We start from the raw sequence: 22,080 nt of genomic DNA on the forward strand, positions 1-22,080 counted from the left end.
GACACCGAGGATGAAGAATTGAATGGATTTAGTGATTTGGAGTGAGATGGAGAGTTTGTTAAACTTGTTCTGTTCTGTTGTTTATGTTATAGTTTATCTGAAGAACTGTTCATATGTGACATTAACAGTCTGTTGTTCTCTCTTCTATTGTTTTTACTAGAACTTGACTTGTAACTTGAAATGTCAGTTCCTGTTCTCTGATTTTATAAAAATAAATTTCCCCCAAAAAGTATGACTTATAGTCCGGTGAGACTTATATATGTTTTTCCTTCTTTATTACACATGTTTTGGCTGGTGCGACTTATAGACCAAAAAATACAGTACCAGGACTAACGTTGCACTACACCAGGACTAAACTAGTACTGAACCAGGACTGAACCAAGACTAAACCAGAACTAAACCAGGATTAACCAGAACTAAACCAGGATTGAACCAGGACTAAACTAGTACTGAACCAGGACTGAAATAAGACTAAACCAGAACTAAACCAGGATTAACCAGAACTAAACCAGGATTGAACCAGGACTAAACTAGTACAGAACCAGGACTGTAGCAAGACTGAACCAGGACTAAACTAGGACTAAACCAAGACTAAACCAGAACTAAACCAGTCCTGAACTAGGACTAAACTTGTACTACACCAGGACTAAACTAGTACTGAACCAGAACTGAACCAGGACTAAACCAGAACTAAACCTGGACTGAACTAGGACTAAACCAGGACTAAACCAGAAGTAAACTAGTACTACACCAGGACTGAACCAGGACTAAACTAGTACTGAACCAGGACTAAACTAGTACTGAACCAGGACTGAAGCAGGACTAAAACAAGACTGAGCCACAACTAAACCAGGAGTGAACTAGGACTAAACTAATACAGAACCAGGACTAAACCAGTAGTAAACCATGACTAAACCAGAGGTAAACTAGTACTGAACCAGGACTAAACTCGTACTACGCCAGGACTAAATTAGTACTGAACCAAAACTGAATTAGGACTGAACCAGGACTAAACCAGAACCATAATATCGCACCTTTAACTTTTTAACAAGGACGTTCATTTCAGTCCTTCAGGTGAAATGTCTGAAAAGTGGATTTTGCCTGAGATGTTCTTGTTACCCCGGTGCTTTCATCTTGCCCTCCTCTGCTCCCTCCTCTGCTCCCTCCTCTGCTCCCTCCTCTGCTCCCTCCTCTGCTTCCCTCCTCTGCTCCCTCCTCTGCTCCCTCCTCTTCTCCCTCCTCTGCTCCCTCCTCTGCTCCCTCCTCTGCTCCCTCCTCCGCTCCCTCCTCCGCTCCCTCCTCCGCTCCCTCCTCTGCTCCCTCCTCTATCCCTCCTCTGCTCCCTCCTCTGCTCCCTCCTCCTCCTCCTCCTCCCTCCTCGCTCCCTCCTCTGCTCCCTCCTCTGCTCCCTCCTCTGCTCCCTCCTCTGCTCCCTCCTCTGCTCCCTCCTCTGCTCCCTCCTCCGCTCCCTCCTGCTCCCTCCCTCCTCCTCCTCCTCCTCTGCTCCCTCCTCTGCTCCCTCCTGCGGCCCAGACCGGTTCGTGTTCGTACCTGCTGCTTGAGCTGCTGCACCAGACTGTCCTTCTCCCTCTTCAGAGCCGACACCTCCTCCTGGGTTTTCTTCTTCTTGGACGAGGAGAGCTCCAGCAGCGCGATGTTGGCGTCCTTCTCACTGATGGCGGCCAGCAGCGCCTCCTGCCTGTAAACGGAAGAATAACAACAACAAAACAACATGAAATCTACATCAGGAATATAAAATCTCATTGGGGAAAAACTAAACAAAACATTTAAAGTCCAATGTACATGAAAAACTCCAGAGACAGATTAAAGCTTTTTGTATTTTTGTTGTGTTTTTCTTCTTCTCTCCTCGTGGCTGACTCACATTCTCTGAAATTTGATTTAATTTTGTTGGAAAATCACCATGACGATGTCCAATTTTGTGTTTAACATAGATTAGATATAACAGGCTGCAGATAAAATATTACTGAACTGAACCAGGACTGAACCAGGACTAAACCAAGACTAAACCAGGACTGAACCAGGACTAAAGCAGGACTAAACCAGGACTAAACCAAGGACTGGAAACCTGAACCAGGACTAACTAAACTGAACCGGACTGAACGACTAAACCAGCTAGACCGGGACTGAACAAGACTGAAACCAGACTAAACAGAACTAGAACTGACTAACCAGGACTAAACTGAACCAGACTGAACCAGGACTAACCAGGACTGAACAAGGACTAAACTAGACTGAACCAGGACTGAACCAGGACTAAACCAGGAATAAACCAGGACTAAAGCAGGACTGAACCAGGACTAAACCAGGACTGAACAAGGACTAAACCAGGACTGAACCAGGACTAAACCAGGACAAAACCAGCACTGAACCAGAACTAAACTCGTACTACATAAGGACTAAACTAGTACTGAACCGGGACTGGACCAAGACTTAATCAAGACTGAACCAGGACTGAACCAGGACTAAACCAGGTTTGAACCAGGACTGAACTACAACCTAACTTGGACTAAACCAGGACCAAAACCAGGACTGAACCAAGACTAGACCAGGACTGAACCAAGACTGAACCAGAACTAAAATAGTCCTGAACCAGGACAAATTAGTACTGAACCTGGACTAAACCAGGATTGAACAAGGACTGAACCTGGACTGAACTAGGACCTAACCAGGACTGAACCAGGACTAAACCAGAACTGAACGAGGACTAAATTCGTACTACACCAGGACTGAACCCGGACTGACCTAGTACTGAACCAGAACTAAACTAGTACAATCAGGACTAAACTAGTACTGAACTAGGACTAAAGCAGGACAAAACCAGGACTGAACCAGGACTAAACCAGGTTTGAACCAGGACTGAACTAGGATTAAATTAGCACTGAACCAGGAATAAACCAGGACTGAACTAGGACTGAACCAGGACTCAGTCAGGACTGAACCAGGACTGAACCAGGACTAAAATAGTCCTGAACCCGGACTAAACCAGGACTGAACAAGGACTGAACCTGGACTGGACTAGGACTAAACCAGGACAAAACCAGGACTAAACCAGACGTAAACTAGTACTAAACCATGACTAAACTCGTACTACACCAGGACTAAATTAGTACTGAACCAGGACTGAACCAGAACCACAATATAGGACCTTTAACTTTTTAACAAGGATGTTCATTTCAGCCCCTCAGTTTTCTCTCTCCTTAATCCTCCTCCCTCCTTCTCTCTTTCCCTCCTCCTCCTCCTCTTCTCTCCCTCTCTCTTTTTGCTTGTGGCTGTCTCACATTCTCTGAAATGTGTCCACACCACTGGAAGTCTAAAAGCGGCTCAGACCTCATGTTTACAGATTACACACGGCTCCACAGGACGCAGGATTTTTAATGAGCAAACACAACTTTTCATCAGCTCATCTCGAATTCTAATCTCGAGGGGGAAAGAGAGAGAGAGAGAGAGGTCTGCGCGAGCAATTACGGGCCTTAAAGCCGCACTATGTAACTTTTTGACTGGGGGTCTATGGAGATGTTACCGCTCTGTCTGGAAAGTTCCGCAGTGTGACATTAAGCAGCTCTACTTTACGTTTATTTAATTACAAGTGGTTTTATTGCGCAAACATACCTAGAAAAACAGACACTCTGACCCTAACCCTCTAACCCTAACCCTCTAACCCTAACCCTCTAACCCTAACCCTCTAACCCTAACCCTCTAACCCTAACCCTAACCCTAACCCTAACCCTAACCCTAACCCTAACCCTAACCCTAACCCTAACCCTAACTAACCCTAACCCTAACCCTAACCCTAACCCTAACCCTAACTAACCCTAACCCTAACCCTAACCCTAACCCTAACCCTAACCCTAACCCTAACCCTAACCCTAACCCTAACCCTAACCCTAACCCTAACCCTAACCCTAACCCTAACCCTAACCCTAACCCTAACCCTAACCCTAACCCTAACCCTAACCCTCTAACCCTAACCCTAACCCTAACCCTAACCCTAACCCTAACCCTCTAACCCTAACCCTAACCCTAACCCTAACCCTAACCCTAACCCTAACCCTAACCCTAACCCTAACCCTAACCCTAACCCTCTAACCCTAACCCTAACCCTAACCCTAACCCTAACCCTCTAACCCTAACCCTAACCCTCTAACCCTAACCCTAACTAACCCTAACCCTAACCCTAACCCTAACCCTAACCCTAACCCTAACCCTAACCCTAACCCTAACCCTAACCCTAACCCTAACCCTAACCCTAACCCTAACCCTAACCCTAACCCTAACCCTAACCCTAACCCTAACCCTAACCCTAACCCTAACCCTAACCCTAACCCTAACCCTAACCCTAACCCTAACCCTAACCCTAACCCTAACCCTAACCCTAACCCTAACCCTAACCCTAACCCTAACCCTAACCCTAACCCTAACCCTAACCCTAACCCTAACCCTAACCCTAACCCTAACCCTAAACCCTAACCCTAACCCTCTAACCCTAACCCTAACCCTAACCCTAACCCTAACCCTAACCCTCTACCCTAACCCTAACCCTAAACCCCCTCTAACCCTAAACCCTAACCCTAACCCTAACCCTCTAACCCTAACCCTAACCCTAACCCTAACCCTAACCCTAACCCTCTAACCCTCTAACCCTAACCCTAACCCTAACCCTAACCCTAACCCTAACCCTAACCCTAACCCTAACCCTAACCCTAACCCTAACCCTAACCCTAAACCCTAACCCTAACCCTAACCCTAAACCCTAACCCTAACCCTAACCCTAACCCTAACCCTAACCCTCTAACCCTAACCCTCTAACCCTAACCCTAACCCTCTAACCCTAACCCTCTAACCCTAACCCTAACCCTAACCCTAACCCTAACCCTAACCCTAACCCTCTAACCCTCTAACCCTAACCCTAACCCTCTAACCCTAACCCTAACCCTCTAACCCTAACCCTAACCCTAACCCTAACCCTAACCCTCTAACCCTCTAACCCTAACCCTAACCCTAACCCTAACCCTAACCCTAACCCTAACCCTAACCCTAACCCTCTAACCCTAACCCTAACCCTAACCCTAACCCTAACCCTAACCCTAACCCTAACCCTCTAACCCTAACCCTAACCCTAACCCTAACCCTAACCCTAACCCTAACCCTAACCCTAACCCTAACCCTAACCCTCTAACCCTCTAACCCTAACCCTAACCCTAACCCTAACCCTAACCCTAACCCTAACCCTAACCCTAACCCTAACCCTCTAACCCTCTAACCCTAACCCTAACCCTAACCCTCTAACCCTCTAACCCTAACCCTAACCCTCTAACCCTAACCCTAACCCTCTAACCCTAACCCTAACCCTAACCCTAACCCTAACCCTAACCCTAACCCTAACCCTAACCCTAACCCTAACCCTAACCCTAACCCTAACCCTAACCCTAACCCTAACCCTAACCCTAACCCTCTAACCCTAACCCTAACCCTAACCCTAACCCTAACCCTAACCCTCTAACCCTAACTAACCCTAACCCTCTAACCCTAACCCTAACCCTAACCCTAACCCTAACCCTAACCCTAACCCTAACCCTAACCCTAACCCTAACCCTAACCCTAACCCTAACCCTAACCCTAACCCTCTAACCCTAACCCTAACCCTAACCCTAACCCTAACCCTAACCCTAACCCTAACCCTAACCCTAACCCTAACCCTCCCTAACCCTAACCCTAACCCTAACCCTAACCCTAACCCTAACCCTAACCCCTAACCCTAACCTAACCCTAACCCTACCCTAACCCTAACCCTAACCCTCCCTAACCCTAACCCTAACCCTAACCCTAACCCTAACCCTAACCCTCTAACCCTAACCCTCTAACCCTAACCCTAACCCTCTAACCCTGATCCGGTTTAGTCTCAATGAAGATAGAAAGGTTTTTGATTTACTGATTGGATTTGTTTTTATTTCGAGTTCATGCCAAGACAAGAACAATAATCATAAACACCCACAGACACACTCATCACTCCACGCCGCCGAGGAACGGAACGGAGGAACGAACCGAAAAAGCGAGTGCGATGTGCCGCTTCTAGACACGACTGAACAACTGAGTCACTGCGAACACGCCGACAATCCGTTGGTCCCAGACAGCACCTCCCTACACGCCACAACTGAACAAAGCCCAGAGTCACCGTGAACGAACAAACAAACAAACACTCATCCTTTAAAGTCCAGTGCAGTTTATTTGTGAAAAAAAGTTTGAAAATAGACCATTTAATTTAGTGTGTTTTATAATGACCAGAGCGACTAATAGTGCGGAAAATACGGTAACTGAATGTCGAGTTTTAGTACTGAACCAGGACTAAACTAGTGCTGAACTAGAACTAAACTAGGACTGAACTAGGACTAAACCAGGACTAAACCAAGACTGAACTAGGACTAAACTAGTACTGAACCAGGACTGAAACCAGGACTGAAACTAAACAGAACTGAACTAGGACTAAAGGACTAAACCAGACTGAACTAGGACTGAACCAGGACTAAAAACTAGGACTGAACCAGAACTAAACCAGGACTAAACCAGACTGAACTAGGACTAAACTAGTACTAAACCAGGACTGAACCAGGACTAAACCAGGACTGAACTAGGACTAAACCAAGACTAAACTAGTACTGAACCAAGACTGAACCAGGACTGAACCAGGAAAAAAACAAGACTGAACGAGTACTAAACTAGTACTGAACCAGGACTAAACTAGGACAAAACCAGGACTAAACCAGAACTAAACCAGGACTGCATTAGGACTAAACCAGGACAAAACCACAACTGAACCAGGACTAAACCAAGACATAACTAGTACTGAACTAGGACTAAACCAGGACTAAACTAGTACTGAACAGCAGCATTCATCTGTGGAAACTAGTATTGCCCAGTTTGGGAAAGTTCAATTCACAAATTTCAAAATGAACTAGTTCGTTTGTTGTTTATAGTTAATAGTTCGTTCATAGTTCCAAAAAATTAACTAGTTCATTGTACTTTTTTTTTTAAAAGTACGTTGCTGCGAACTGTTATTTTTGAATATCGTTGCCAAAGCCCACGTAAACCACAGAAGTTAAACCATATCTGAACGTTTCCTGCAGCACGGCTCTTACAAACCAAGTCATCAAATTAGTCCCAGATGTATCGGTCTCATTTTTTTAGACAGCAGATCGTCAAATTTACTGTAAGCCTGGTCCTGGTTTGTACAACAGAACAGAACGCGGGACGGTCTGGCTCACCAGGCTCTCGGCAAATACCACAGACCTGTATCAGCCCCACCGCTCTCGAGTATTTCCTGCAGTCTGCGGGCCCCTCTCACACTATCTCCGACTCGGACTTAGATCATTCTGCTCCTTGTGCCCCGTGTTATCTGAGTCACCTTGGTCCGGTGTCCCTCAAGAGCGTGCGAGACAAATCCTGAGCGGTGCGCGTCCGCAAGCGTGTGTAAGTGTGCGTGTGCGAGCGCGTGAGTGTGTGTAACTGTGCGTCCGTGTTCACAACTTGTCTGTTTGTAGAGCAGAGATTTCGCCGGATTTTCCAAAGTGCAGGAACGAGTGGAGGATTTTCGGTTCGGGCCTGTGTTTGACGGTGTGAGGTTGGACGGTCTGAGGAACTAAACCAGTAAAAAAGTAAAATTAGAAGAAAAGCAAACAGAAAAAAAGACTATAACATGCTTAAAAAAAGGCAAAAATCTCAAACTAAGTGAGATTAAACCTTGACTAAAAGTGTTGTGCCGTTTTGTGTCCGTGTCTTTTTTGTGTGCGTCACTTTTTTTTGTCTGACTTTGTGTGTTTAGTGTAGTTCTGTCACTCGATTCCGTTTGTGGGTTTATGCGACTTTATTTTGGGACACTCGAGATTTAGTTTTGTTTTTGTTTTATGTGTCCCTTAGTCAGTGTTGGGAAGGTGACTTTTAAAATGTTTTCCCCTGCAGATTACAGGTTACATACCCCAAAATGTAGAACGGAATCCATTAAATTATTTAAGGTGAGTAATGTAATCTGAATACTTTGGATTACTTGGTTTGCTGAAGAGTAGCAAAGACAAGGATATCGTAACATAAGATGTTTTGTCTGATAAAAGAAAATAAAAAGCCCAGACTTTACTTAACCAAAAATATTATTGATAGAAGAAGCACAGTCCACGCAGCATGATTTAGTCCTGTTAAACCCTGTTTGAGACATAGTTTAGTCTTGGTTTATTCTTGGTTTAGTCCTGGTTTAGACCTGGTTTGGACCTGGTTTTAGATCTAGTTTTAGACCTGGTTTAGACCTGGTTTAGACCTGGTTTAGACCTGGTTTTAGACCTGGTTTTAGACCTGGTTTAGACCTGGTTTAGACCTGGTTTTAGATCTAGTTTTAGACCTGGTTTAGACCTGGTTTAGACCTGGTTTTAGACCTGGTTTTAGACCTGGTTTTAGACCTGGTTTTAGACCTGGTTTAGACCTGGTTTAGACCTGGTTTAGTCCTAGTTTAGACCTGGTTTAGACCTAGTTTAGACCTGGTTTAGACCTGGTTTTAGACCTGGTTTTAGTCCTGGTTTAGTCCTAGTTTAGACCTAGTTTAGACCTGGTTTTAGACCTGGTTTAGACCTGGTTTAGTGTCCGGCAATGAGTGGAATTACCGAGGAAAAAAAAAAAAAAGGGGGGGATACAGCCCAAAATGTGAAAACAGGAAAATCCCTCTGTGTAATCCATTTATTTCAACAAAGTAACTGTAATCCAATTACCACTCACTGAAACAGTAACTGTAACTGAATACAGTTACTCATAATTTGTACTCTGATTACTTAACTCCAGTACATGTAATCTGTTACTCCCCAACACTGGCCTTAGTTTAGTCACTTTTTTTGGCACAAAACTTGTTATGTTGTTAATCCTGTTTTGGTTCTTAGTTTAGGTTATTTTGTGTACTGTATTTTTCAAACTACAAGTCACTCCGCAGTGTAAGTCGCACCAACCAAAAAATGCGTAATGAAGAAGAAAAAAACATGCTCCAGGCTTTGTCCATCCAGTGACGTCCAGGAAAGTTTCATGGTGCATCCTCCCAGTGTCACAAGTTTCTCTCTCACTCTAAACGTTTTTCTGCTGCTCGATTACCGTTTTTTTGGCTGAATATTTCGCTACTTGCAGCTTGTAATCTGCAAAATATGATTTTCTTTTTGGGGACATCTGTGTTGTTCATGTCTGAAGAAGGTCTGGGCCGAAACGTCACATTGTGGTGTCATTGAAATAAAAAGAACTGCAATGCGTATCTCTTTCTTTTTCTAAACTAGTACTGAACCAGGACTGAACCAGGACTGAACCAGGACTGAACCAGGACTAAACCAGGACTGAACCAAAACTGAACCAGGACTGAACCAAAACTGAACCAGGACTAAACCAGGACTAAACAAGTACTGAACCAGGACTAAACCAAGACTAAACAAGGACTAAACCAGAACTGAACCAGGACTGAACTAGAACTAAACTAATACTGAACCAGGACTGAACCAGGACTAAACAAGGACTAAACCAGGACTGAACCAGGACTAAACAAGTACTAAACCAGGACTAAACCAGGACTGAACTAGAACTAAACTAATACTGAACCAGGACTGAACCAGGACTAAACAAGGACTAAACCAGGACTGAACCAGGACTAAACCAGGACTAAACAAGGACTAAACCAGGACTAAACCAGGACTGAACCAGGACTAAACCAGGACTGAACTAGAACTAAACCAGGACTGAACTAGAACTAAACTAATACTGAACCAGGATTGAACCAGGACTAAACAAGGACTAAACAAGGACTGAACCAGAACTAAACCAGGACTGAACCAGGACTAAATCAAGACTGAACCAGGACAAAACCAGGACTGAACTAGAACTAAACTAATACTGAACCAGGACTTAACAAGGAATAAACTAGTACTGAACCAGGACTAAATCAGGACTCAACCAAGACTGAACCAGAATTAAACCAGGTCAAAAACCAGCACTGAACCGGGACTGAACCGGGACTTCACAAACCTCTGAGTGCCCAAATGAGTGTAAGTACCGTGTGGTCCTATCTGTAAGTGGTGTCCTGTGTGTTTGAAGGCAACATTTGGTTCTGTGTGACATTGGCCAGTCCCTGTATCTTACACAAACATGGAGCTATTTTAAACACTGCCTCCTCCTCCTCCTCCTCTTCTCTTCTCTTCTCCTCCTCCTCTTCATCCCTCTCTCCTCCTCCTCTCCTCTGCTGTTTACTCCAGACCAGAGACACGCGCCTGCTCCATGTTTGGGTTGAAAGTGTCTGCAGACGTGTAGAGGCCAGACTTTACACACTTTCCCCTCAACGAACTGACGAATTATAACCAAAGAAAGGGTCAACTACATATGTTTAAATCAGAATTTATACACAAACGACAGGTAATATGTACGGTAACATGGTCATCTACAGTGCTGGGAGTAATGTGTTATAAATGTAACGAATTCCTGTAATGCGTTGCTTTTTGATGTAACGCAGTAATGTGGCGTTACAGGGGAAAAAATCATAATATTTTACTTTGTAAAAATGTGAGTAACACGCGTTACAATGCATTTTTAACCTGGATTGAAGTGGTGGGTTTTTTGTTTTTCTTCGTACAATTTCGCTAAAATCGCCGCGATATCAGCAACACTGAAACGCTGGAGACACGCCCACGTAGACCGTCTGGTGACCACGGGCGAAAGGACCGGCGCAGAACTCCACGCTCCACGGGTCTGACTGCAGCTGACGCGATTCCAAGTTCTAGTCCAAGATTAGTCATGGTTTAGTCTTGGTTCAGCTCTGGTTTAGTCCTACTTTAGTCCTGGTTCAGACCTGGTTTAGTCCTGGTTTCAGTCCTGGTTCAGCTCTGGTTTAGTCCTACTTTAGTCCTGGTTTAGACCTAGTTTAGTCCTGGTTCAGCTCTGGTTTAGTCCTACTTTAGTCCTGGTTTAGACCTGGTTTAGTCCTGGTTCAGCTCTGGTTTAGTCCTACTTTAGTCCTGGTTTAGACCTGGTTCAGTCCTGGTTCAGCTCTGGTTTAGTCCTACTTTAGTCCTGGTTTAGACCTGGTTTAGTCCTGGTTCAGCTCTGGTTTAGTCCTACTTTAGTCCTGGTTTAGACCTAGTTTAGTTTTTAGTCCTGGTTTAGACAGTCCTCTGGTTCCTAGTCCTGGTTTAGTCCTGGTTCAGCTGTGGGTTAGTCCTGGTTCAGTCCTGGTTTAGACCTGGTTTAGTCCTGGTTTCAGTTCCTGGTTTAAGTCCTGGTTCAGTTTTGGTTCAGTCCTGGTTTAGTCCTGGTTCAGTCCATATACGGCACAAAAGTTCAGCATCTTCGCAGTTATTTTGGTGAGAGGAACTTAAAAATAACGCAATACTAAAGCAATGCCTTATATTTTAAACACAGTAATGTTGTATTGTAATGAATTATTTTAAACTGACAGTAACAAGTCATAAATAATTCATTGCAGTTTTAAAGTAACTTGCCCAACAAATGTACTTTAACCACAAAATAAACCTGTGTGTATAGTTTTTTTTAAAGATTCTATTTTTTGCTGTTTTCTGATCTGTGTTATAATGTCGTTTCCTCGTCACAAACAGAGCTGGAGTCGTGTTTTGTTTCATTCACACATGTTTAACACACAAACACACCTCCATATTCAGGCGAAGTTCTTCTCTCAAACTGAAAATGCTCTGTTCCACCTTGTGATGTCGTGTGGTGATACAGAAAGTGATCCACACATCTTCACTCGAATCATTCGGATCATTTAAGCCCTGGAATTGCCAAGCTTTACCGAACTAAAGGTAAAATGTAGCTGACATCACAAGGTGGAACAGAGCATTTTGAGTTTTGGAGCCGCAGACAGACTAATAATAAAGGGTTACTCATGTTTATGTTTTTAGTTTGTCTTGTTTCTATTATTATTTTCCATTTGTTATATAAAGTACTGTACCTAATGATGAATTAACGGATTGATATTTTGAACATAATGATTATTTGAATATGGACTGTTGACTTATACTTGTTTGCTTATACAAACATTGAATTTATGTTGGGTTTTGGGTCTTTTAGGACAGGTTTTTTTGTATGGACTGATTCATCTTTAAAGGTTGTATAGAGGATTTTTTAAGGGAAGAGAAATACAGCCACAGTCCTTTTTCAAATGTTGTGCATGCCTGACACCACCTTCCTCCTCCACAGCTCCTCAGCAGAAACATCTCCTCCTGCCTCCTGACTCTAGAAATCACGCTTGTTTACAGCCGTGCGTGTTCAGAATTACTGCTGAAGTGACCTGTCTAGAAATAATTTAGCGACTGACACGTCAGTTTTTAGGCCCTTCGTCTGCTTCAGTCGCGCCATTACTGGAAGGAATCTCCAAGAATCACCCCAGTTTGGTTTTGCTCCTTTTCCCCTTCTCTTCGTCTTTCAGCGACCTCAAAAACTGACTTTCTTTTGCGACAAACTGGTCGTGGATTCTCATCCGCAACCGCAACACACTTTGTGCAAATTGCGTAAAAGCTACAGCCTCTAAGAACCGCTGAATAAACCATGTAATCCCAGCGCGGATGAGTCAATTACACTAGAAACATAAGGAGTTTGATTGACAGCCTAACAGCCAATAGAAAATGAGGGAGCCTCGTTTTCTATTTGGCTAATGTTTATCTGGCTTCACTACGTCCACAGTTGATGGATTTTCATTCTTTTTTTTTTGGTCATTATAATTACAAAGCTGCTGTGTCTCTGTAATGGTATTTTAAACTTTCATTGACAGTTTGAAACAAAAAAAAAATCCTCCATACAACCTTTAATTCAACTTCACTGCGTTTCTTCAACTCAACTAAAGACTTACTGATGGAGAGATAATAAACCTTGAACCTGGATTAAAATACCTCGGATTAAACTATCATAGAATCATCACGGACTATAACCCATAAACTGGACTGGTTTTTATTTTCTATTTTGTTTAAATTATTTCAATATAAATCACAAAAAAAAAAAATTGTCTCTTGTCCTTCACTCACACTCAGGCTCCTAAAAGAACAAATCTTCTGATGCTGCTTCTGTAGTCATAATCTACCCCCTAACCCACAGGTGTCAAACATGCGGCCTGGGGGCCAGATCCGGCCCTCCAAGACCTTTAATCTGGCCCTCGGCTGATTTTCTACTAAAATATTTTAATTATATTTTCTATTAAAATATTGGTAATTTTCAATAGCAGAGCAGCGTCTCCAGCGTCTCTGTACGTGGCCCCTCCCACCAGAGCAGCACAAATGAAGACTTGTCTCTTTCCAAACGCTCTTAAAGGACGATCGTTTTGACTGTTGACCGTGACACCCTCATCAGAAAAATGTCAAAAGTAAGAAAAGTGGAGCCGAGTGCAGGATTTTCAAAAAAATAAATAAATTACTTATTCCTATTTGCATACAAGTTAATGTTAAAACATTGTGTTGAAATTGTATTTTTCTTAAAGTTTCATGTTGTTCATAATATTATAATATTTTGTAAAATAAATAGTTAATCAATTAAAAAAGATTTCTGTAATAGATTTGTGTTTCTCTGCACAAATATTTGAACTAGGGGTGGGCGATATATCGATATTTTAAATATATCGAGATCGTTTTTAAACTCGATATGAATTCTGACATAATTCTGAACAAATATTCAAACTTATTTTTATTTTTGGGGTTTATATGAAATGAGTTTTCTGATCCGGCTCCTTTGGGATCAAAGTCGGTTGGATATGGCCCCTGGACTAAAATGAGTCTGACACCCCTGCCCTAACCCTAAAATTACATTTACTTTTTTTTTTTTTTTTTTATAAATCAGGTACTGTTGCAGGAGTTGGGAGGAGAGCACGAGAGAGCAAGTCTGTCTGTGTGTGTGTGTGTTTTGTAATGTAAACCTGTAAGTTTTGTATTCTGTCTATTGTATTATATGATACTGTATTGAATCATATTGTGTATTACTAACATTTTGTCTTTTTTGAATGTCCTCGAAAACAAGATCTCAAGGGGCCTTCCAATTTAAAAAAAAAAAAAAGGTTTGAATGTGAAACTTTAATATCATTGTCTACTGCTCTTAATCCAATTTTTTTTGTAATTTTAGCTCAAACCAGGCAGCTTTCTGTTTAAAAACTGATAAAAATGAGTGTGTCCTGGCTCCACCGGCTGCTGCAATTCCATGTACTATGTGACATCACACATAACTGTCCGCGTTACAACCCGGTGTTTCTGACCTTCTCACCTGACTGCAGCGGAGTTGAAATGTGGATACCTGTTAGACCAATCACAGAGCTCCTTATACCACCAGACCCCGCCCCCACCGGTTGTCCAGGTACTGCCCAGGTGTTTAGTCCCACTTTAAACCTTCCTGTAAATGTTTTGGTTGAGGTTCAATTATCGCACAAAAGTAAATGGAACGTAACATTGTCTATAAAAGTGTGGAAATATCTCTCTTATTTTTGTCATTTTTTTAGCCCTTTTAATAGTCCACATCTTGTATTTTAGACCTTATAATCAATATTTTAATCCCTAAAACATCTATTGCACGTCGTCATGTTTTTCAGACTCTCCCACTGCTGATACAGACTTGAAAAGACAAAACCAGGACTGGAAAACTGAAGAAAAAACAGTTAAAAAGAGAAGAAAGTGGAGCAGAGATGAGAGGAATAAGACACAGAGACACAGCTGGTTCTCTGCTTCTGGGGACTGCGCACACGAGTTTGGCTCCTGTGTCTTTTGAGGACATCACATCGACTCAAAATATCATAATTCTGACCTTGACGTTTTACTTTTATATTTACGGATCTGTGTTATAATGTTGTTTCCTCATCAGAATCATACTCGGAGTTTTGTTTTGTTTCATTCACACGTGTTTGACGCACAAACACACTAAGAACTAAACCAGGACTGAACCAGGACTAAACCAGGACTGAACCAGGACTAAACCAGGACTGAACCAGGACTGAACCAGGACTAAACCAGGACTAAACCAGGACTGAACCAGGACTAAACCAGGACTAAACCAGGACGGAACAAGGACTGAACCAGGACTAAACCAGGACTAAACCAGGACTAAACCAGGACGGAACAAGGACTGAACCAGGACTAAACTAGTACTGAACCAGGACTAAACAAGGACTGATCTAGTTCTGAACCAGGATTAAACTAGTACTGAACCAAGACTTAACTAGTACCGAACCAGGACTAAACCAGAACTGAACCAGGACTAAACTAGGATTAAACTAGTTTTGAACCAGGACTAAAATAGGACTCAACCAAGACTGAACCAGAATTAAACCAGGACTAAACCAGGACTGAACCAGGACTAAACCAGGACGGAACAAGGACTGAACCAGGACTAAACCAGGACTAAACTAGTACTGAACCAGGACTAAACAAGGACTGAACTAGCACTGAACCAGGACTAAACTAGTACTGAACCAGGACTAAACCAGGACTAACTAGTTCTGACCAGACTAAACTAGAACTGAACCAGGACTAAACCAGGACTAAACTAGTACCGAACCAGGACTAAACCAGAACTGAACCAGGACTAAACTAGGATTAAACTAGTACTGAACCAGGACTAAACCAGGACTAAACTAGTTTTGAACCAGGACTAAAATAGGACTCAACCAAGACTGAACCAGAATTAAACCAGGACTAAACCAGGACTGAACCAGGACTAAACCAGGACTAAACCAGGACTGAACCAGGACTAAACTAGGATTAAACTAGTACTGAACCAGGACTAAACCAGGACTAAACTAGTTTTAAACCAGGACTAAACCAGGACTACACAAACCTCTGAGTACCCAGATGTTTAACGCACAAACACACCTGCATATTTAGTTTAGTAGAGTCGTTTTCACGTCTGTCTTTACCTCCTCTACTCTCTCTTTCTCTCTCGTCTTCTCCATTCTTTCCTCTCTCTGTTGAAACCAAATGAAGCTCATCGAAACTAGTCGTTACAGCGGTTAATCTGCACCCAGGGACTGTATTTGGAAACCAAAGAGGCGATCAGGAGCGAGGCTGTTGAAGGTACAGGCCCCTGGGATCAAACCTGTAGCTAACAGTAGAGGGAGCGACCTCAGGAAAAACAAGATCGCTCTGTTATTGAACTTTTTCACAACGGCCAGAAGTATCGAGCTTTAGGTTTGCGGAACTTGCGGTTAATGCTTTTCTATGGCAAAATATCTGAGGAATATTTTCCACCAGCTTCATAAATCTGACCCGTCATCAAATCTTCAACAAGGTCGACAAAGGATAAACATGAAGAATTTATCCACAACCATCAATGTAAGAAAGACAAGAGGCAAAAAACGACTTGGATCAGTGAAACTACTGAGCAAAACTAACATTATGGTCATGAATAAAACATAAGGAACTTGTTAACTTGTTAATTAAATGCTAATTGTTCTTCACCTTTCAGCTTTTGTCTTTCTTACCCTGATAGTTGAGGATAAATTCATGGAAGAATGTTTATTCATGTATTTGAGTTGTTTTCATTGTGGATGCAGTGTTCGTTCACACTAATCCGATGGAAAATGGCTCCAGAGACGCAACGATCTGGTGCCTCCAGCTCCCACGAATTCACCTGAGCACAGATCTGATCCGGTACCGTGTGGACACCTGAAAACGCTGATACTCTGAGGTAGGAGCTCTAGTTGCCGTTCTTATTGGACCACGTTACTGTGACTTGGCGCTATTGTGGAAAACGGTTTAAACAAATCATAGACGAACGGTAAACAGCGTAGCTAGAACTACTTGTTAGTACACGGTCCACGAAAAGACGAAAAGATGTTTTCATACTTATCTTCCTCAGCTTGAAATCGGCTGCTGCAACTTCAGACACAGTTAGCAGAACACCCTCTGTCACAGAAAGAACACTCATATTCCACTGAGTCGTGTCCTTTAATCCAACAGAAACTGAACCGCATCAGCGCACAAGGAGCGAGCTGTTTTTTTGAGCGCTTAGTTTGTGCAAATTATCCATGTGGTTTTAAGTTTAGTTTCTGTAAAACGTGAACAAATATGCTCAAAACTGTGTGGACAGGGACGACTCGCGGACACAGAAACGACGTGTCTGGACGCAAAAAGTTACCGATACGGTGATATGGTGATTCGTTTCAGTGTAAATATAGTCTTAGTGTTCATATTTTAATTTATTTACAAAACAAAAAACTAAAATAAGACCAAAATGACAAAGCTCACAGCACAGTTACAGAGAGAAGAGCGAAGTTTTTTCAATAAAGTAAGTAAGTAAGTCTTTATTTATATAGCGCTTTTCACAGACATTTTCTGTCCTCAGAGACGCTTTACAGAGCATTATTCAGCATGATTCATTCACTCTCAGCTGTCCTGGGGCACACTGACAGAAGCGCGGCTGCCATGCCACTCGGCGCCATCGGTCCCTCCGACCATCACTCACGCACACACCACATTCATACTAGGCAATGTGGGTGAAGTGTCTTGCCTAAGGACACAATGATTGAATTGAGCAAAAGATGTTCATTTTGTCTTCTTATATACTTTAACTTCTTGGGTTCTTTTTAAAGACAATGCAGTAAAGTGTATTTACCTTGTTGACATGTTTCGGCTGCTGCTGCGAGCCATCTTCAGAACTGTCACCGGTGTTGGTGGTGACGTGTCGTATATCAGCTGTTGTTACTTCCTGTAGGCGTGGTCAGTCTGATGGACCTGGCAGGTCGCTCAGACTGACCACGCCTCCCACAAAAACATAGTCACACTACCATACATCAGAGGAATAACCGAACCCATCCAGAGAGCCATGAAAAAACACAACATAAGCACTGTAGTAAAACCATACACAAAACTCCGTCAACAGCTCGTACATCCCAAGGACAAAATCCCACAAGAACAAAAATGCAATGCCATCTACGAAATCCAATGCAAATCATGCAATAAATCATACATAGGGGAAACAGGCTGGGCATTTCACATCCGAAAAAAGGAACACCAAAAGGAATGCGAAAAGGAAACGTCAGGGAGACTCACCAGAACACAAAAAGACAAAGCAGAACAGGAAAACCTAAAATCCGCCATATCAGACACTGTAAAAGGAACAACCACATTCTGGATTGGGACGGGGCTCGGGTCATTGGATCGGAAAACAACAAGTTCAAACGCTGGATCAAGGAGGCCATTGAAATCAGGAAACGAGGCACGGACAGCATTAACAGTGATGACGGAGCGTTCCTCCTTTCACACACCTGGGACACCCTCCTCCAGAGACACCGGGCGACGGGAGGCGTGGTCAGTCTGAGCGACCTGCAGTCCATCAGGCTGACCACGCCTACAGGAAGTAACAACAGCTGATATACGATACGTCACCACCAACACTCGGTGCAGTTCTGAAGATGGCTTGCAGCTAGCAGCCGAAACATGTCAACAAGGTAAACACACTTTACTGCATTGTCTTTAAAAAGAACCCAAGAAGTTAAAATGATTGAATTGATTGTATTTAACTGACCTCGACTATCAACTGTTCTTGGAGACAGACTATGTAACATGTTTTGGGTTGATGGGGGAAACCAGAGCGCCCGGAGGAAACCCATCCAGACACGGGGAGAAACATGCAAACTCCACACAGAAAGGCCTGGGCGACCCGGGGATTGAACCCAGAACCTTCTTGCTGTGAGACATGAGTGCTAGCAGTCAACTGCAACCAGAATTTGAAGGAACCTCTTCACACCCATACTTACTTCCTATTTAAAACGTGACGGCCAGCACTTTAGTTAACATTTATATGTCTATAATTAAGTTTAAGGTACATTTGTCTTCTGCATTTGACCCATCCTAAAATGCCACTCTGGTTACACTGTGCAGCTTTAATGCATAAAAAAACTCTGCATACAGTAGATATTTTTGTCATCCCTGTTGAACTTGATTCGAGCGCGATCAATACTCCACAGTCTGCCGATCTGCTGTGCCAAAACTCTCCCCCTTTTCCCGCCATAACCGTTAAATTAAATGATCAGCACCTTCCCCCAGTCGTCGTGTTTCTGCGCGAGCTCCGACGCGAAGGCCAATGCTCCAGGACTCAATAACACTAACTATCAAAGACATAATTGAGCCCTAAAAATACAACATAACGACACAGTGATGGGGGATTTAGAGTCGGAGTCCCTCAGGCTTCGGTTTAATGGCACGATGTGTTTACTGTAGTGGAAACGTTAGTGCCGCTGTAAGACGAGAACAAGCGGCAGTTCGAGGGAGGTGTGGGTGGAGAGGGGGAATCAGAAAAATGACATTTATATTGTTATTTATTTTTAGTTGGAGCTCCATTTGCTTCCTAAGTGTGGTCGCTCATCTTCCATTTTCATCCAAGGCAAATTTCTCCATTTTGAGTCAATAGATGCATCACGAATTTCGGACTTTCGGTCATCGCGCAATTCATACTGGGAAGAATTTTCCAAAAAAGTGAGCATCAAACCGCCATTTTTTTTCCCTATATTGTGGTTTTACGGCTACACAATAATGCCACAAGATGTACAAATATACAAAAAACACATTCACGACCAAATAGCAGCGAATGGTTAAATAAAAAATCTACCCGCCTATCGTCAAGTGAACGAATCCTACTGCTGCGAGATCAGACGGTTTCCACAAAGTGAAACCAGCTGATGACTCAGGGTAGTTATAGAAGGGACAGAGTTCAGCATCCTAACAGCCCGGGGGATGAAGCTGTTGGTGAGAACGGAGGCTCCCGTACCTCCTCCCGGAAAGAGAGACACAGAGAGAGAGAGAAAGAACATGGACTGAGTGAGACATAGAGAGGAAGAATCAACGGAAGAGGGGAAGATGAAGGAAAGTGAAGAGAGGGAGGAGATTGGGAAAGGAGAAAGAAAGAGGAGTTGAGGAACACGAGGAAGAAAAAGAGAGAGAGGAGAGAGAAGAGATGCATGATGGTGATGTAAAGCAGGGGACATCAAATTATGGACCGCGGGCCGACTCTGGCCCTCCACGCCCCTTTGACCGGCCCCCCAACGAGGATATCCTGGACTATTTTTTAATAACTTTTTGGCAAATAATATCATGTTTACATCTTGTATTCTGTTGATTTTTACAATAAAAAAAAAAAAAGTAAAAATTATATTATACTTGTATATTATAAGTATTTATTTAAAGGTTGTATAGAGGATTTTTTTTAAGGAAAGAGAAATCCAGCGACGGTCCTTTTTCAAATGTAGTGCACGCGTGACACCGCCTTCCTCCTCTAGAAATAATTTAGAGACCGACGCCTCAGTTTTTAGACCCTTCGTCCGCTTCAGTCGCGCCATCGCTGGAAGGAATCTCCAGTAATCACCTCAGTTTGTCTTCGCTCCTTTTCTCCTTCTCTTCTTCTTTCAGCGACCTCAAAAACCGACTTTCTTTTGCGGCGAACTGGTCGTGGATTCTCGTCCGCCATCGCGACAAACTTTATGCGAACTGCGAGAGAGCCACAATAAGAAAAAGCCTCTAAGACCCGCTGCATAGTTACCTTAGAAACGTAGGGAGTTTGATTGACAATCTGACAGCCAATAGAAAATGAGGCAGCCTCGTTTTCTATTGGCTGATGTTTATCTGGCCTCAACACGTCCACAGTTGATAGATTTTCTTTCTTTTTTTTTTGGTCATCATAATTACAAGGTTGTTGCGTCTCTGTAATGGTGTTTTAAACTTTCACTGACAATTTGAAACAAACAAAAAATCCTCCATACAACCTTTAACTAATTTTCATCACCTGAGAAGCTCGAGATCAAACAGTGAGAGTCAACGCACGTGCAGAGTTCTGTAGTGCAGTTACAGTAAAATGACTCGTGTTAAAGTACAAAAAGTTGACAGAGAGCGTCGAGTTTTCAAAGAACAGTGGACGAGCGATTATTTTTTTGTTCAGAGTAAGGAGTAGTAGTTTGTTTGATATGTAAAGAAAGTGTGGAGGTTTTCAAAGAATATAATCTGCGTCGTCAAAGTCATACAATTCTGTTTTACGACCGACCCCGACCCCGACCCCCATCACAGTCAGGAGCGAGAATAATGTGGCCCCCGGAGAAAAAAGTTTGGTGACCCCTGGTGTAAAGTACGAACAGGGTTTGAGAATGAGATCGTCCGTCTGTCCCAGGGCAGGTGCGACTCCACAGCAGTAACTTTAACTGTAACATTGAGAGCGACAAACAGAAGAGTTTTAAAATCATCTGTTTTATTTACAAAGGAGTAAAACAGAGGTGTTGTTTTGGTGTTTTGAGTTTGTGGTTTTGTGCGACACGAGAGTCTGAAAAATGCTGCGCGTCCGAAACGGAAAACAAGAGAAAGTGGGTCACAGACAAAAGACATGAATGATTTAGTGCGGAGGGAGAGAGGCGAGGGAGAGAAAGAGCGAGGGAGGGAGAGAAGGAGAGAGAGGAAGAGATAAGAGAGGGAGAGAAAGTGGGAGCGGAGGGAGAGAGAGAAAGAGAGGAAGGGAGGGAGAGTGGAAGAGAGAAAGAGAGAATGGGAGAAGAGAGAGAGGGAGAGAGAGGGACAGAGAGGAAGGAGAGAGAGAGAGAGAGAGAGAAGAGACAAGAGAGGGAGAGAGAGAGGAGCGAAAGAAAGAGAAAGAGAGAAGAGGTGAGAGAGCAAAAGGGGGAGAGACAGAAAGAGAGGGGAGGGAAGGGGGAAAGAAAGAGGGAGAGAGAGAGAGAGAGAGAGAGAGAGAGAGAGAGAGAAGAGAGGAGAGAGAGAGGCGAAGGAAAGAGAGAAAGAGAGAATGGGAAGAGAGGGAGAGAGAGCGAGGCCGGTTAGAGAGAGAAGGACAGAGAGGAAGGAGAGGAGAGAAGAGAGAGAGAGAGAGGAAGAGACAAGAGAGGGAGAGAGAATGGGAGCGGAGAGAGAGAGAGAGAGCAAAAGAAAGAGAAAGAGAGAAGGGGTGAGAGAGGGAGGCGAGGGACGGAGGGGAAAAATGAGAGAGATAAGAGGAGGGAGAGAGAAGAGAAGAGAGAAGAGAGAGAAACAAAAAGAGCAAGAGAGGGAGGGAAGGGAAAGATAGAGAGAGAGAGAGAGATGC

General features: G+C 43.3%; 1 protein-coding gene across 1 annotated transcript in view; it reads right to left on the reverse strand.

Annotated features, from left to right (window-relative positions):
• LOC110165438 (ELKS/Rab6-interacting/CAST family member 1-like) overlaps nt 1–22,080 on the reverse strand; it is a 467,498-nt gene that overhangs the window by 93,334 nt on the left and 352,084 nt on the right. Inside the window, exon 20 of the mRNA XM_055153860.1 lies at nt 1,552–1,699. Coding sequence (XP_055009835.1) covers nt 1,552–1,699 — 148 coding nt within the window. The remainder of the gene's footprint in view (nt 1–1,551; nt 1,700–22,080) is intronic.

This window comes from Boleophthalmus pectinirostris, unplaced genomic scaffold (assembly GCF_026225935.1).
Source record: "Boleophthalmus pectinirostris isolate CB_2022bp ecotype Guang Dong unplaced genomic scaffold, ASM2622593v1 HiC_scaffold_18, whole genome shotgun sequence".
Classification (NCBI taxonomy): domain Eukaryota; kingdom Metazoa; phylum Chordata; class Actinopteri; order Gobiiformes; family Gobiidae; genus Boleophthalmus; species Boleophthalmus pectinirostris.